The sequence below is a fragment of the Argiope bruennichi genome, chromosome 8 (assembly GCF_947563725.1).
Source record: "Argiope bruennichi chromosome 8, qqArgBrue1.1, whole genome shotgun sequence".
NCBI lineage: Eukaryota > Metazoa > Arthropoda > Arachnida > Araneae > Araneidae > Argiope > Argiope bruennichi.
In genome coordinates, this window is record NC_079158.1 from 107,852,765 (window position 1) to 107,867,338 (window position 14,574).

Sequence of the window (14,574 nt, forward strand, 5' to 3'; positions counted from 1 at the left end):
TAGATAAAATTCGGTACAGAGATTTAACATTTATGTTATATCAAAGTTTATAGCACAGTTCATATCAAAGTTCGAGCCAAACTCAAGCAAGAGTTGACTGTCTGTAGGTCTGTTCTTTCCGAAAAATGTAAACTTGATAAATGAAAAACTTAATGACTTAGATATATCAAATTTGGTATGGGATTTTCGGGACTACAAGTGTAATTTTGTGACAAATTTTTCTTCCAATCGGTTTGGGAAAAACGCGTTTAAAACACAAATTCGATTTCTGAATAATATTTACCACATGCCAGAGATCACCCGCTAAAAAATTAGCCAAGGAATCCACAATAGATTCAATAAAAATGCTGGCTAAATTTACGCCAATGTTAGTTATTTTATAACTATTGAACGCTAATGCCATACAAGGCGTTTTCTGAAATAACACCTTTATTAGAGAGTATAAGAGAAAGCTTTGGAAAGAATAAAATTAGTTGAATTTTGCACGCCGCGTCTCAAAATATCAAGTATTCGTCTCATTTCGGCGTTCGATTGGAGGGATTTTTCAGCATATTCGTTGCCGTCAGAAATATCAATGTTTATCGTTTGGTCGTCTTACTAACAGCTTGGCAAATTTCTTAATCTGTCAGAATATTTTCACATAAGGCCAACTATTGCGCGTAATAGTTATCTTTCTGCTGTGGTCCCGCTATTGTCCTAACACAAATAGGTGAGACAACATTATCCCATCGAGGCCAGTGAGTTTTCTGAAGGAGGCGCAACTTTTCATTGCGCTACAAAGGTGCATTCACACGGTGCCAAATATTGCTCGCAATATTTGTCTTTCTGCTTTTGTAATGTTGTCCTAATGTAAATAGTTTAGATAGCGTAATCCTATTGAGGTCACGTGATTTTTCCGAGTGGCACAGGGGCTTCGATTGCGCCGCTATAATTGGCTCATGTGTGGACGCTGCTTAATAGTTGACTTCATGTGAGAGTTGCTTTAGTGTTGCAGTTACTGTATGTCTCCGTTGAGCCACGTTCTCCATTTGTCATACGCTTCCTTTAGCATACTTTCAGGAGGTTTAATGAAAAACAAATCCAGACTACTCGAATCCCGAGAATACGCCAAATTCTTGGCATACTGTGTGGTGATAAAGTGAAAAAAGACATCTAGATATATTTCCTTACTAGTGGAGCAAGAAATTCCATGAAAGTTAATTGTTAGCTTTGACTGAAAATGAAGAATTTATCAATTTTCTGCTTCAAAACTGATAACATTGAACGATGTAGTGTTCACACTAATTTCAAATACACACAACAGTTCATATTGTTGTGTGCATTTGAACACGTCGGTTCACTATCACATTAAGTGACATTTGCTATATCCGCAACTATTATCTTTCATTGTCTAGTATACACATTTGTTTTTCGATTGTAAGTTATAGAGAAGTTAGTTAATATTATTTTTTTTTATTTCGGAATTTCAGTTAATGATGGATTAAAACTATTTGTGCACATTTCAAGCATAGATTAGAGCTCTTTCATTTCCATGGAATCACTGCTATGAAGTATGCGATGCATCCGAAACTATACACCATATATGCTATACAGGGTGGTTGCAGAACATTGCCTTTAATTGTTTCACTTGTGATCATAGATCAATAAAATAATGAAATTCCATAAGAAACATGCATCATTTTATAAAATCGATTGTAAATGAAAGGAAATACATCTTTTAGGTCCTTGTGGAAAAAAAAATATTCCTCATAGATTTACTTAATTAGAAGATGTCTGAAATTTTCGCATTATTTAAATTTGTGTGCCAGAGATAAAGACTGACAAAAAATGCTACTTCTACTAAGGCTGTGCCGATTTTCATTTTATCGAGAAAAAAAAAATCGATATTTTTGAAAAATCGATTTTTCGATGCCAGCTTTCGATAAATACCGATTTATTGAAATCATGATCATAAATAATAGTTCACGATAATAATAAATGTGTACCGATACAATAAATCGTTTTTCACAATTAATTTGTGTTTTCGATTTCGTTTCGGTTACTGGTTAGTGTTTATTTTTTGTTGCTTTTCATTCTTATTGATCTTCATACATAATTTTTGTTAATATTTCTGTAATATTATAAATATAATGTTAATATTATTGAATTAAATAAATATTAATAAATAAAATAAAAAAATATATAAAAAGTAAAAATATAAATACTGTCATGTTCTCACATATAAAAATACTTATTTTAAGCATGCTGAATAAATTGTTTTCTGTTCTCTAACTGAATGACATCATTATGGAAAGTTAATTGCGGTTATCAGAAGGCTGTTGACTGTCCTTTGTATAATCGCTAGCTATTTATCTTCAGAAATGCAAGCAAAAAGAATTAATTCAGATTAAATTCACAATTTTATTCACAGCTCGCATTTTCACACTCAAACGTACTCGCATAGAAAAAAAGAAGCTCTAATTAATTTTTCAAGACAACAGATTTTGAATTCATTATTTAGTAAAACTACTTAATTTTACTTGTTAAAGGTATTTTTTTTATGTCGTTTGTCGTTTTTTTTAATGAAAAATGGAAAAAAAAAAAAAAAAAAAAAAAAACTGAAGTTTTTTAAAGTCAGCAGTAAAAAGAGTGAAATTAAAAAGAAAAATTCTGTATTGAAATGCAATATTATAAATTATAAAATGCAGGTATTGACACACTTTATTAAAAGGGTTTTAACGCAATCATTTTCTAACTATTTATATTCAACAGAAAACAAATCATTTTATTATATAAATTTAAGCTTCGTTTTATTTGGAATCTTTTGATCAGTCAATATGTTAAGAGATGCTATTTATAACTTATAATAACTATAAATAAATAATGATAGCACGATATATCGAAAAATATCGGCATGTGTTGGACAATATATCGCGATGATGAAGTTCGCCCATCGCCCAGCCCCAACCTCTACTTACTTAGGGTTATGCATCAGGGAGAATATTTGTTACATAAAGAAATACTGCAACTATTATTCTTCAATGCATAACTGTAGACTTAGAATTTATAAAGTTAGAATTTATAAACTTACAAAGAATTTATAAAGTTTGTGCTAAACATTCTCCTCTGTACCAATACAGAGGTGCTTTCAGTAATAACACTTCAGTACATTTTAAGTGGAGTTAATTGTGCTTTGTGCAATGGAGGTTTCAGTAAAAATGTGATCTGAAATTTTGGACACATATGTTGCGTTGAAACACATTATCATATTTATAACTATAATCAAAACACAATTCAGAGCTCCTAATTTTCTTTTTACTATTTTTAAAACCATTGGAGGAATTGTTTATGGCAACAAACCTAATTCTAAGTGAAAAGCAATATTGTTTAAATGTCAAGTTTCAAGTAAGCTAAATTTTGGAGCTATGATTGAATTATTATACTATGCATTTCAAAACTTCTGTAGTTTTTTTTTCTTCTCTCTTTTACAATGCAAATACCTACATAGACTGCACACCTATTTACAAATAATTTAACAAATATATTTTCGAAATATCAACAAGAATATTCTCTTTTTTCCAATTTTTTTTCTTTCCTAGTTATTGTTTTCTTCTAAGATTGACGCACTAGTTTTTCTACCTCATATGTTCTGTGGAAATTCTCTAAGCAAAATCTGCAATCAGCAACTTTTACTTTCTTGTATTGAAAAGTATACTAAGAGAAAGAATTGCAATAGTCAAAAAACTCATACTCGAGATTTTGAAAACTCACCGATTTGCAGAATTCTGAGTTCGAAAGGCTCATTTTCGGAATTATATGTCTGTCATTCTGTCTGTGAGTACGATAACCCGAAAACGCTTTCAGCTACACGGATGAAATTTGGTACATGATCTTTAAACAAAAGTTGCTGATTTCTTTCAAATTTTGAATGAAATCCACTCACAGGGAGTATATCTACCGATAGGCCGAGTATAGCTATATAGATAAATTGGATGCAGGTTTAGCATGTATAATGTAGATACATACTAAATTTGAAACCAAATACGTCCACTTTTTTGCTGTTTTTCGATCTACACTTTCTCATGTATGTTGGCGCTATAACATAAAAATACAATGAATTAAACGAAATTTGGTATGTGATCGTGTGACTACAACTGCAGTTTTTATGTCAGGTTTTCGTTTCAATCGATCGACCAAAACACATATTCAGTTTCCTGATATTTGTGTATTGACCATATTTTACAGATTAATCCCACCCCTTCCAATCGTCAAAGATCACAAGCTGTAGTAACAACGCTAGATCCAAGCCAAAAAGATCGATCTTCAGTAATTGTTGTTTCTCATGAAATTAATATTCAAATGCCATTTTATTTACTATACTACGAAGCACATATCTATCGTGTGAAAATAAAAACGTGAACATTACTAATTTTCACGGTCTTGCAAAAGTTCCATATTTTTAAGCAGATTATGAAGGATTACATCATAATTATTAGATAATACGCAAGAAAGTTTTAAGGAAACCATTCCCCTTGGTTTTTATTTAAAATTCAATTTTGAAACATTTTGCTTCTCAGTTAGTTATGATAGGTATATTTTCTGATTTTTAATCGTATTTTTTAAAATATTACATTCTATTAAATCATAGTTTAGAATTTGAATTTTATGGATTTTTTTTTTTTTTTTTTTTTTTTTTTTGCATCTATGTAATGTTAGATGAAAAAGAGAGCATTAAAAATTTGTTTCAAAAATTTAATTTGGGATTTTATACAGATTTATGATGATGAAGCAATTTATGGAAATGGGTTTCTAATGTCTTATTTAGTTTTGCATGCTTTTATTTAACTTGATTTGTTTCATATTTTGAATTTTATAATCGATTTTTCATTTTCATCTTAATACACTAGAGTTCTGAAGTTCTTTTCAATTATGTGTACCCGGAAACAATATAATATTTTAATAATTGCAGTAATTAATTATTGTTTCATTCTTTAATTTCATTTTGATTGAATATGAGTGACACTATCTGGCAGAGGCGGCGGTAGCAGGGGGGCAAGGGAGAGTTTCGTCTACAGAAGTGTTCACTATTTCAAAATGATTGTAGAGAATTGCGCTTTATGGAATATGATTATTTAAAAAAAAACCTTAAAGTTAATATATTGTATACAGTTGAAATATCCAAGTAACGGTTAAAGTGCTACGCAGAAAATCTATTTTTCGCGAAAACATCAAATATTTTTTATTTATTATTCTGAATTTCTAAAAAGTTTCTTTTATAAAACTTTTTGTTTCGACATTCATTTTATATAGCTTCTGATATAAAATAGCAAGAGCATGCATTTGTTCATTTAGCATGACACATCATTCTGACGCAATTTATTTCAATCTAATATACCACAATATAGAATGGGATATAACCATATTTTTTCTAAAATTAAATCTGAGAGAAATGAAATCTCATGATTCGCATTAAAAAATACTCAATTATTGACAGTTTTTTTTATAGTAAAAGAAACTGAGTAAATTTTTTTTTTTTTGCAAATACCTTTGTAAGTTTTTAACAATAAAAGAAAGAATTAGAATTTGAATAAAAAAGACCCTAAGTAATACTTGATTTTCTGTAATTAAATGTAAAATTAATTACTATGAGTTTTTTTGAAGACAAAATAGAGCTATTGTGGTTGATCCCCTGTCGGATTTGTTTTGTCCCCCCCCCCGTCAGCGAATATTTGCCGCCGCCTCTGCTATCTGGTCATTAATTGCAAAAGAATCAACTTAATATTCCATAACATTCGCATGAGATGATTAAGTATATTATGTGCAAAAGAACAAAAACATTTTTTTTTAAAAAGTTGAAAGCCTTTTGTTATTACCACGCTAAAACAGAAAATAATTACTCATTAAAAATTTAGGCCTTAAAAATTTGTGAGTTTTTAATTTATTATATAAAAAAATCAACCACGACAAATATATTAAGAAAAGAAAATCCAGTATATTAATTTAAAATTAGAATATATTATGAGTGCGATTAAATAAAAGTTAGCATAAAATGTTTCTGTTAATTTCTCATATTTTTATGGTATTGCTTGACATTCATATTTTATTCATAAGCGAAATTATTTTTTACATTTTGCACTAATAAAAAAGTATTTTTAAATTTTTTTATCACATTTATAGATGTTATAACTCAAATTCACTTTTCAACATTTTAAATTAACTTAGTAAAAACATTTTAAATTAACTTACTATATTTTATTGTCTTTTATCCAATAATTATATTAAAAATAAGCTTACAACAACGCCACAATTAATATGCAGACTCATCATCCTCATTGCATTGCGAAGTACAAAACTCGCCTGATTACGTCAGTATAGCCTAAATTCGAGGGACAGGGTGTATGGACACTGCCGGATGTATTTTTCTACAATCCGCAAAGTCTAGTCGCCTACTTTCATACCTTTTGCAAGGCCCAGATTAATAAGTAAGCAAATCAGACAACTATGTAGGGCGGGGTCTTACGGTTCTAGGAAATCTCGAATTCTCCAGACATTTTTTACTGTATTTTCAGAAAAATTTAATCTGCAAGAGTCGTACATGCTTTCAAATAAATTCGAGTATTGTTCGATTTTGAAAACATTCTAATGGCCTTCCAAATTAATTACCATTTATAAGTTTTATATCACGATTTTTTTTAAATAACTGTCACAAGGTAGGTCATAATTTCAAACTGCCATAATTTAAAAACTGTTAAATCACATAATTAAATAGTATTTTCATTGTGTTAAAAATTTGTCCTTTTTTTTTCTATTTTGTTCAAAATTATTTTTAAATTCAAATTTTGAGTTTCGGTATTGACGAGATACTGAAACCAATTTTCTTGAAAATGACATAAAATTAAAGAATTTTTATTTTAATTTGCAAGAATCTGTTATTTAAAATTGTTTATATAGGGTCTAAAAATTTAAAAAAAAAAAAAAAAAACATTGTGAAAGCAGAGGAGGTGGAATTTGCACTGGCTAGGAGCTCCCAAAAGCCTTAATTCGGCCTAACCCTGGAGCACGGGGGTTTATTGGTAACATCTCAACTTCGGGGTTGCAAGGTTTCAAATTCGAGACCCAATTCCATTAAAGGTCCGTCGTGTTTGTGGGTCTAGTGAACGTTAAATCTGACGTCGTAGGCCAAACTGTTGATATTGTTACGAATTATTACTGTCCTTCTGTTGATATTGTTACGAATCTGTAATGCTGCTTCCCAGCATAGATGGTTCCATCATCAGAAAGACCGTTTTACAGTCATCTGTATTGGACGGAGTCCGGGTGTCGCGTCGGAGGTCCCAGACCTTGGCGACGAATTTGGCGACTTTGGCGCCAAAATAGATTATACGCGAAACATCGAGAATTTTCCCGATCCGTCTATTGGAAACCGAGATATGCCTCGAAAGTTCCTGATTGGTTCTAGCCCCCCTCCTGATACCTATAAAAGGAGGCTGTCTGTAGCTGCCGGAGTAGTCGGTAGTAGTCGGAATCGACGGTGAAGAACATGTCTTCCAGAGATTAGCAGAGCAGCGACGGAGTCAAGCTAGTGCTGAACAAAGCTGTGCGCTACTGTCTACAGTAGAGTCTTGTTGCATGCTGTACGTCTCGGCTGAAGATAATCGTCTTCTATGCTGTATATAGTTGTCGTCTTTGTGCTGTCCTGTGTGTCTTCGTGTAAATAAACGTCGTTGTTTTATTTTCTACTGCCGCCTTCTGATTGAGCGTTCGCCACACCATATAACTTCCACTATCCAAACGAATCCTGAAATTTCGTAACAATATTATGCGGAATTCTGGAGAGGGTGGGATGCCAATTCAAGTATCGTCCTCGTCATCTGATCGTGGCTCAAAAGTACGAGGTCCGTCCCTAAAATCCCTAATGTTGCTTTAAAACAGGCCGTTAATATAACTAAACGGACCATTATCATATTTATCAACTAGTCCATTTGGTGCTAGCAAACTCTTATATCAATAAAGATTATCCCTCAATTGCGAGGCACCTCTACTTAGCATGAAGATTCTTACAAAAAGAATCGAAAAGGTGGTGCTGTATTGTTTAAATATATGAGAAAGTCCAGACAATTCCTGATTTCCACTGACTTTTTCTTTCGGAAATATTTATTTTTTGGAATATTTATTTTGGAAAAATTTTTGTGATGAATCCAAAAATTAAATTTGATTAATGTTATATTTCTGCATTTATTTACTTTCAGGTTCATTGTGAAGTTTATATTTAACAGACAGAGAGTTATGAAGATGAGACAAGGCCGTTAATGCTCAATTATGCTCAATTAATGTTTCCTTTCATGTTATTCAACTTTTTTTCGTCATTATTTTCATATTTACACAATATTTTTACACATGTTGGATTATTTATGCTGAAAATTTTTTGCCTATTGATTTGCTTTTATACTTTTTGTTTATCAAAGGTCAATACAATTTTATGATGCATACAAAAAAAAAACAACCAGTGTTTTTGTTCTTGCATTGTTAATGAATTTATCGATTTAAAGAAATTTTCAATACAGGTCTGTGTAAACTAGGTACTGTTTAAAGCAAATTCTTACTTCAAATGTAGCATAAATTTTTCCATTTTTTTTTATAATTAAGTATTAAAAATTGATTATATGAAATATGATCAAATAGTAGTTATTTGCTTATTTTGCAACTATTTCAAATATTTAATCGATATACATTTTTATAAAACAATGAATAAATTTTGAATTTCTGAATGAGCAATCTAATGATTTAAAAAATCTAAGAATTAGTTCTTTTTTATAATCCTAAAAATATTAAATAATTAATTGTTAATCGAATTTAATTTATTCATTCAAGTTAATATTCCTATGTAACATTTTATTGAATAACATTAACATGACTTATTTGTGCATAAAATTATTGTTGTATAACATCTTAAACAGCTCTATATGATTTTTAAAATTTATAATAATATATTAATATAATGGAATTATTATGTTGCTAATCCTGATTTTTTTTATGAATTCCTGGCTTATCTGTCATTCTATTTTAAATGCTATTTTTGTACGGATATATGCTCAATAAATTACTTTTTAAGAACTGTGGAATTTTATTTATTTTAATGTAAAGGTTAATAGAATTTTCGTACTGTTACTGAGAAAATTGCATTTATTAATGTTCATTTTAAACAATACTCTTCTACGCAAAATCAGTACACTTATACGAAATTTAATAAAATATTTTTCCTGTTCCTGTATACAAACAATTCGAAATTAAATTAAAGTTGAAATTGATTCCATCGAAATTCATCAATCATTATGCCAGCTAGGCGGCTATTGATAAGTGCAGACGATGTTATTAGATATGGTTTCTAAAGTGGTTCGGGTACGTTAGCTGTTAAATAAATTTTTTTAAAGAATTTTAAAGATTTGTTTCTATATTTTCTGTGTATAATTTTGTAAATAATTATTTGCGTTTTTAAACTCGCAAATTGTTTGTTTTTTTTCAGTTTCTTTTTAAAAAGTAAAACTAATAGAACTTTGGCACCTTTTAATTATGGCTGCCTTTGTAGTGGTTGTCTTCTTATTTAATTGCATATTAATATTTATTAGTTGTAATAATTTGGAAGATATCTAAGTAAAGAAAATTGACTGCAGGATTTTACTAAATTTAATAACGTTTTTCGCTTTACCAAAATACTTAACTATGTTCTATTTTTAAAAATTAAATAGGAAGTTAAATATAAATTGACATTTATTATTTTAAAGTTACATTACCTGAAATTTTTAGAAGAATTAATTTTATTGTGACTACAGAATTTATAGAAAATAATTATTGTTCTCTGTCTTACTAGTCTATTTTATTTATTTATTTTTCTTATCTGTTTGTAAATTGATATAAATTTCTGTCTACAAGCGGTATATTTATAGCAATTTTTTAAAACCATATAGTAAAAAATCATAATTACCGCAATCAAAATTAAAACGAAATCTTTTTTAAGATTTTAAATACATAAAATTTAATGCAATAATTGCACTGAAACGAAATTTTTTATTTTTAGCACTTTGAGATTTTGTTGGAAAATGTAGAATATTTTTTAAATCATTTTAGAATATAGATGGATGCTCTTCAGTTATAAAAACCAAACAAACAAAAGGACTAAACCACTGTAGCAAATAATTCCAATTATGACATGAAATATCTCTTGTAAGAACCAGAATCACTAATATCTCCCTCATTCTAAGCATTGAACCTAGACCTATACTTCCAGTTACAAAATTTCGTTAAATATGGGCAATTACATGAAAGCACTTTGGTTTCTGTCAAGGTTGATAGTAAAAAATTACAAAAAAAAAAAAAAAAAAAATCGTTGTTTTTTAAGTGTCCCTCATGATGTAAAAGTGTCATTTAGTGAAATGTTTCGCTTACATTTATCTATTCACAAACATAGATTCACATTTCCATCAAAATTTGCAAAGATAATGCTTATTTTTTAATTTAGTGGGACAAATCTTAAATTTAGATCCAAACATTTACTTCAGAATTGTAAATTTATTTAGTACAGAAAAACTTAATATGTAAATATTCGTCTTTTTGTATGTCACACATTCATCATGATTTCAGAGAAATTTGCTGATCACGTATAATGTAATTTATTTTCACTGGTCGACAGTTGCAATATCGACTTAAAGAAGAAATGAGAAGCTTGAGATTTAAGATATCTTAAAAAAATATTGGAATCCCGAGCTAGAAAATAAAATACTTTGTTAGCACTTGTGCTCTATCATGTACATGATATACAGAACTTAACTAAGACAATTAAAATAATAAGGCTTTAATGTCAGACAATTTGGTGGAATCGTGTACATGTAGTTATAAAAAAGGTTTATCTGAAGTCAAATATATCGAATGCTCTCGGCACCTGAGAAGAGTAGATTACCCAGATATTTATTTTATAAATATATATAAGAGATTGCTACGACACCGGAAGAACCTGGTTTCAGTCATTTAAAAAACAGGGAAAATGAAGGAAGATTTGAAAATTTCCATACAAATCGGGAAAGTACAGTGAATTTTCTCAGTTTCTTCTTTACTCTATCTAAAAAAATGCCGATTTTTTAAATATATCAAGACTAAAAGATCGTAGCCGCAACTCCACTAACGAAACAATATCATGGGCAATTATGTAATTCCGTAATTCACCCCTTTTCTGCACCCTCCTCGTATTTTTTTCCCTGTAAAAATCAGTTCAATTTCGATTTGAGGAACTGTTGTAACTGCGTAAAAGAATAGAATAAATTTCTCTGATGGGAATAACGACATTCAATCTCGTTGTAGCCTCGCAATGTCTTTCATATTGGTATATTAAATAGTTTGTTTAGTGATAATTTAAAAAAAAAATTAGATGTTCAAAATTCGTATTTAGTATGGATTGGACGGATAAAAATGTAAATCCTGACATTGTTGCATGGATTAGAGAATTTTCGCAAAAACCGTGCTACTCGCTTTGTACAAAGATAATAAGGCTAAGTAATATAAGGAAATAGGCACTTGGTAGTCATGTCAAAAGAGGAAAACATATAAAACAACGTGACATTCTAAAAAGATATAATTGATGTCGAACTTTGTATCTAAAAGGAATGCAGAAAAAGAGGATATATTAAGTTCGAAAACGTGAAATTTGATTTTCGAAAATAAGCCGATTTCGAACTTTTTATTTTAAGAAAAACAATTTAAAGCTGAGCTTTCAGGGGCATTAAAACTTGTCGCCTCAAGTTCATCATTTAATACCTTCAACGATATAGAGGAAATATTTTCACTTATGTGCTCTCATAGTGTAATAATAATAATAATAAAAAATATCATACATTTTTTACTACGGATTATCTTTAATTTTTCAACAATTTCAGAAATTAAACAATAAAAAAATTGCAATATGTTTTGATGAAGCTTTTTAAACAAAAATGCTTCATGGATCTTATCGTAAGATATTGGTGTGAATCAGCCAATGGAATTTTCTAAAGATATTGGAATTCAATATTTTGGTACTTATGTATTAACGCCACCGCAGCTACAGATTTGGCGGTTTTTAAGTGCCGCCAATCTACACCTAAAATTTTTGCGATATCTGGGGGCACGGCAGTGCCCTCGCCAAGTCGAGCAAAAACAAGCGGCACGGCCGTACTATCCTTTTCTCGAAGCAGTTCAGGCCATTTTCAACCCCCTATAACTTCGTTGTGGATAAAACTAGAAGCCTGAATTTTCAGTAACCAAGAAGGCATTATATAAACACGGTATATTTCAAATTTCATTAAATTTGAACCAGTAGTTAAAGAATTATAACTAGTCAAAGTTTGTGAATTTTGTCACTGACTGACTGACTGATTGATTGATTGACTGACTGACTGACTGACTGACAGATCATCAAAACTCTAAGGCACTTCTAGCAGACATAGAAGCTTCAAATTTAGAATACAATTAGTGTTTAGTGTATAAATCAAGGAAAAACTAAAATATCCATGTAATAATGGACGGATCGATAAATTTTTCGAAGTTTCGAGCATTATCCATTTTGTCGGCAAATTCTTCGCCAAGTCGCCAAATGGTCGCCAAGTTTGTCACCAAGCTCTCGTATCACTGGCTCGGCATCCGGCAGCATCCAATACAGATTACTGTAAAACTGTCTTTCATATGATGACACTATTCTCGCTGGGAAAAATTAATTAAATCTCAAAATTACAGGTTTCTAACAATATCTAATTTGAAATAATTCAATTTGAAGCTGTGGAAGCTGCAAACGCAATGGGTGACTTTCAGAAAATCAATCTGGTAGAAGAAAGCAAACTGATCTTCAAAGTATGATCGCAAAACTTAATGTCGATCAAAAAAGAGTCTTCGATATGATCACAAATAAAATGGACACAACCGATAATAACGCTGACGTTTTACGCTGTTTTGTGAGTGGAACTGGTGGCACTGGAAAGAGCTTTTTAATAAAAACTCTGAAAATTTGGGTTAAGACGTATTTAAACAAAAAAAGTGGCAGTTACTACCCCAACAGGAATAGCTGACTATACATAGAATAGATTGACTATACATAGACTATTGCAACTGCCTGTAGAACACAAGCAAATACCGAAGTACAAACAATTTTCTGATGAAGTGCTCCTTCTGAGATCAGATTTGAAAGAAGTAGTGTTGTTTATAATAGACGAAGTGTCGATGATATCCAATGTTTAACATATATTTACTTACGCTTATCTGAAATATTCGCACAAGAGACGATCAGAATGGGTAGTTTGGAAAAAAACATCTTGTAGTTTTCGGAGATCTCTTACAGCGTCCGCCGGTAAGAGAAAAGTCACCTTTTGAAAAACTATCAACTGCTGAAACTAACAAGTTATTAGGTTCCCTCAGTGTACCGAATCTGTGGACCGAACTGTTCTTATACGATGAACTTACAATTAACATGCGACAGCTCAATGATTTTGACTCTGTTGAAATGCTAAATAGAATAAGATTAGGTGTGACTACACAAAAAGACCGCGACTTACTCTCGACTAGATTAATAACTCTAAAATCCAATTCAAATGAAAATAGATTAATTGAAATAATTGAACACCTCTCGAAACTTCCTGATGATATCGTTTGCTTATTATCTACAAAAAACATGTGTCAACAATTAAATACTCCAATGCTTAAATCTCTTCTACATCCCAAAATAAAACTTACAGCTGTAGATAGCATAAATTTCCCCAGATACCTAACAAAAAGAGCTCGTGAATGCACAAAAAAATATGTAGACGATGCTTCTATGACTGCAGGCCTGGAAGAGAACATAATTATAAAAATAGGTGCAAAAGTCATGTTAAGGCGAAATATTGACGTGAGTCTTGGTTTAGTTAATGATTCTATCGGTATAGTGCAAAGAGTAAAGGTTGATCAGGAAAATACAAAAAATAATTAAGAAAATATACATTGAATTTAATAAAGAACATGTTTACGAGTTTAGTCCGGTCAAAACTAAATTTGAAATTATTAATAGAGCTTATGTTCATCGCGAACCGTTTCCCATATGTATAGCCTATGCTATAACTATACACAAAAGTCACGGTCTAAGTCTAAATAATGCACTGATGGATATTGGTTCTGCAGCGTTCACATCCGGTCAAGCTTACGTGGCACTTCCGAGAGTTACAAGTCTGGACGACTTACATCTAATAAATGTCGACTTTGCAAGTATTAAAGCGCAGGAATCCTCAATATATGAATACAACAGACTAAGAAGCATTTACCGTCCAGACTTGTCAAAAATTGTCACATCAAAGCTTACGAGAAAAACCCATAGAGACAGAGACTGGGCTTTGAGAAAAACTGTGGCTGAATCTCAAGAAGTAGTACCGGAAAAGAAAAAGGGGAAGACTACATACAAAAATAAGAAAAGGACTATCTACAAAAAGAAATGAGATGCCATCAAAAACATAACTTGTAAAAAAAAACAAGTCTCGCAACTCAATTCTTCTATCGTAAAAAGTTGTGAGATCCATGTAATACCAAGTCGGTCCATTTATTCAGTCCCTA

General features: G+C 30.7%; 1 protein-coding gene across 1 annotated transcript in view; it reads left to right on the top strand.

The window, feature by feature from the left end:
- The window catches only part of LOC129981238 (dehydrogenase/reductase SDR family member 7-like), a 34,971-nt gene extending 26,489 nt beyond the window's left edge, over positions 1-8,482 (top strand). Inside the window, exon 8 of the mRNA XM_056091997.1 lies at positions 8,229-8,482. Coding sequence (XP_055947972.1) covers positions 8,229-8,289 — 61 coding nt within the window. The 3' untranslated portion in view covers positions 8,290-8,482. The remainder of the gene's footprint in view (positions 1-8,228) is intronic.
- The last annotated feature ends 6,092 nt before the right edge of the window (positions 8,483-14,574 follow it).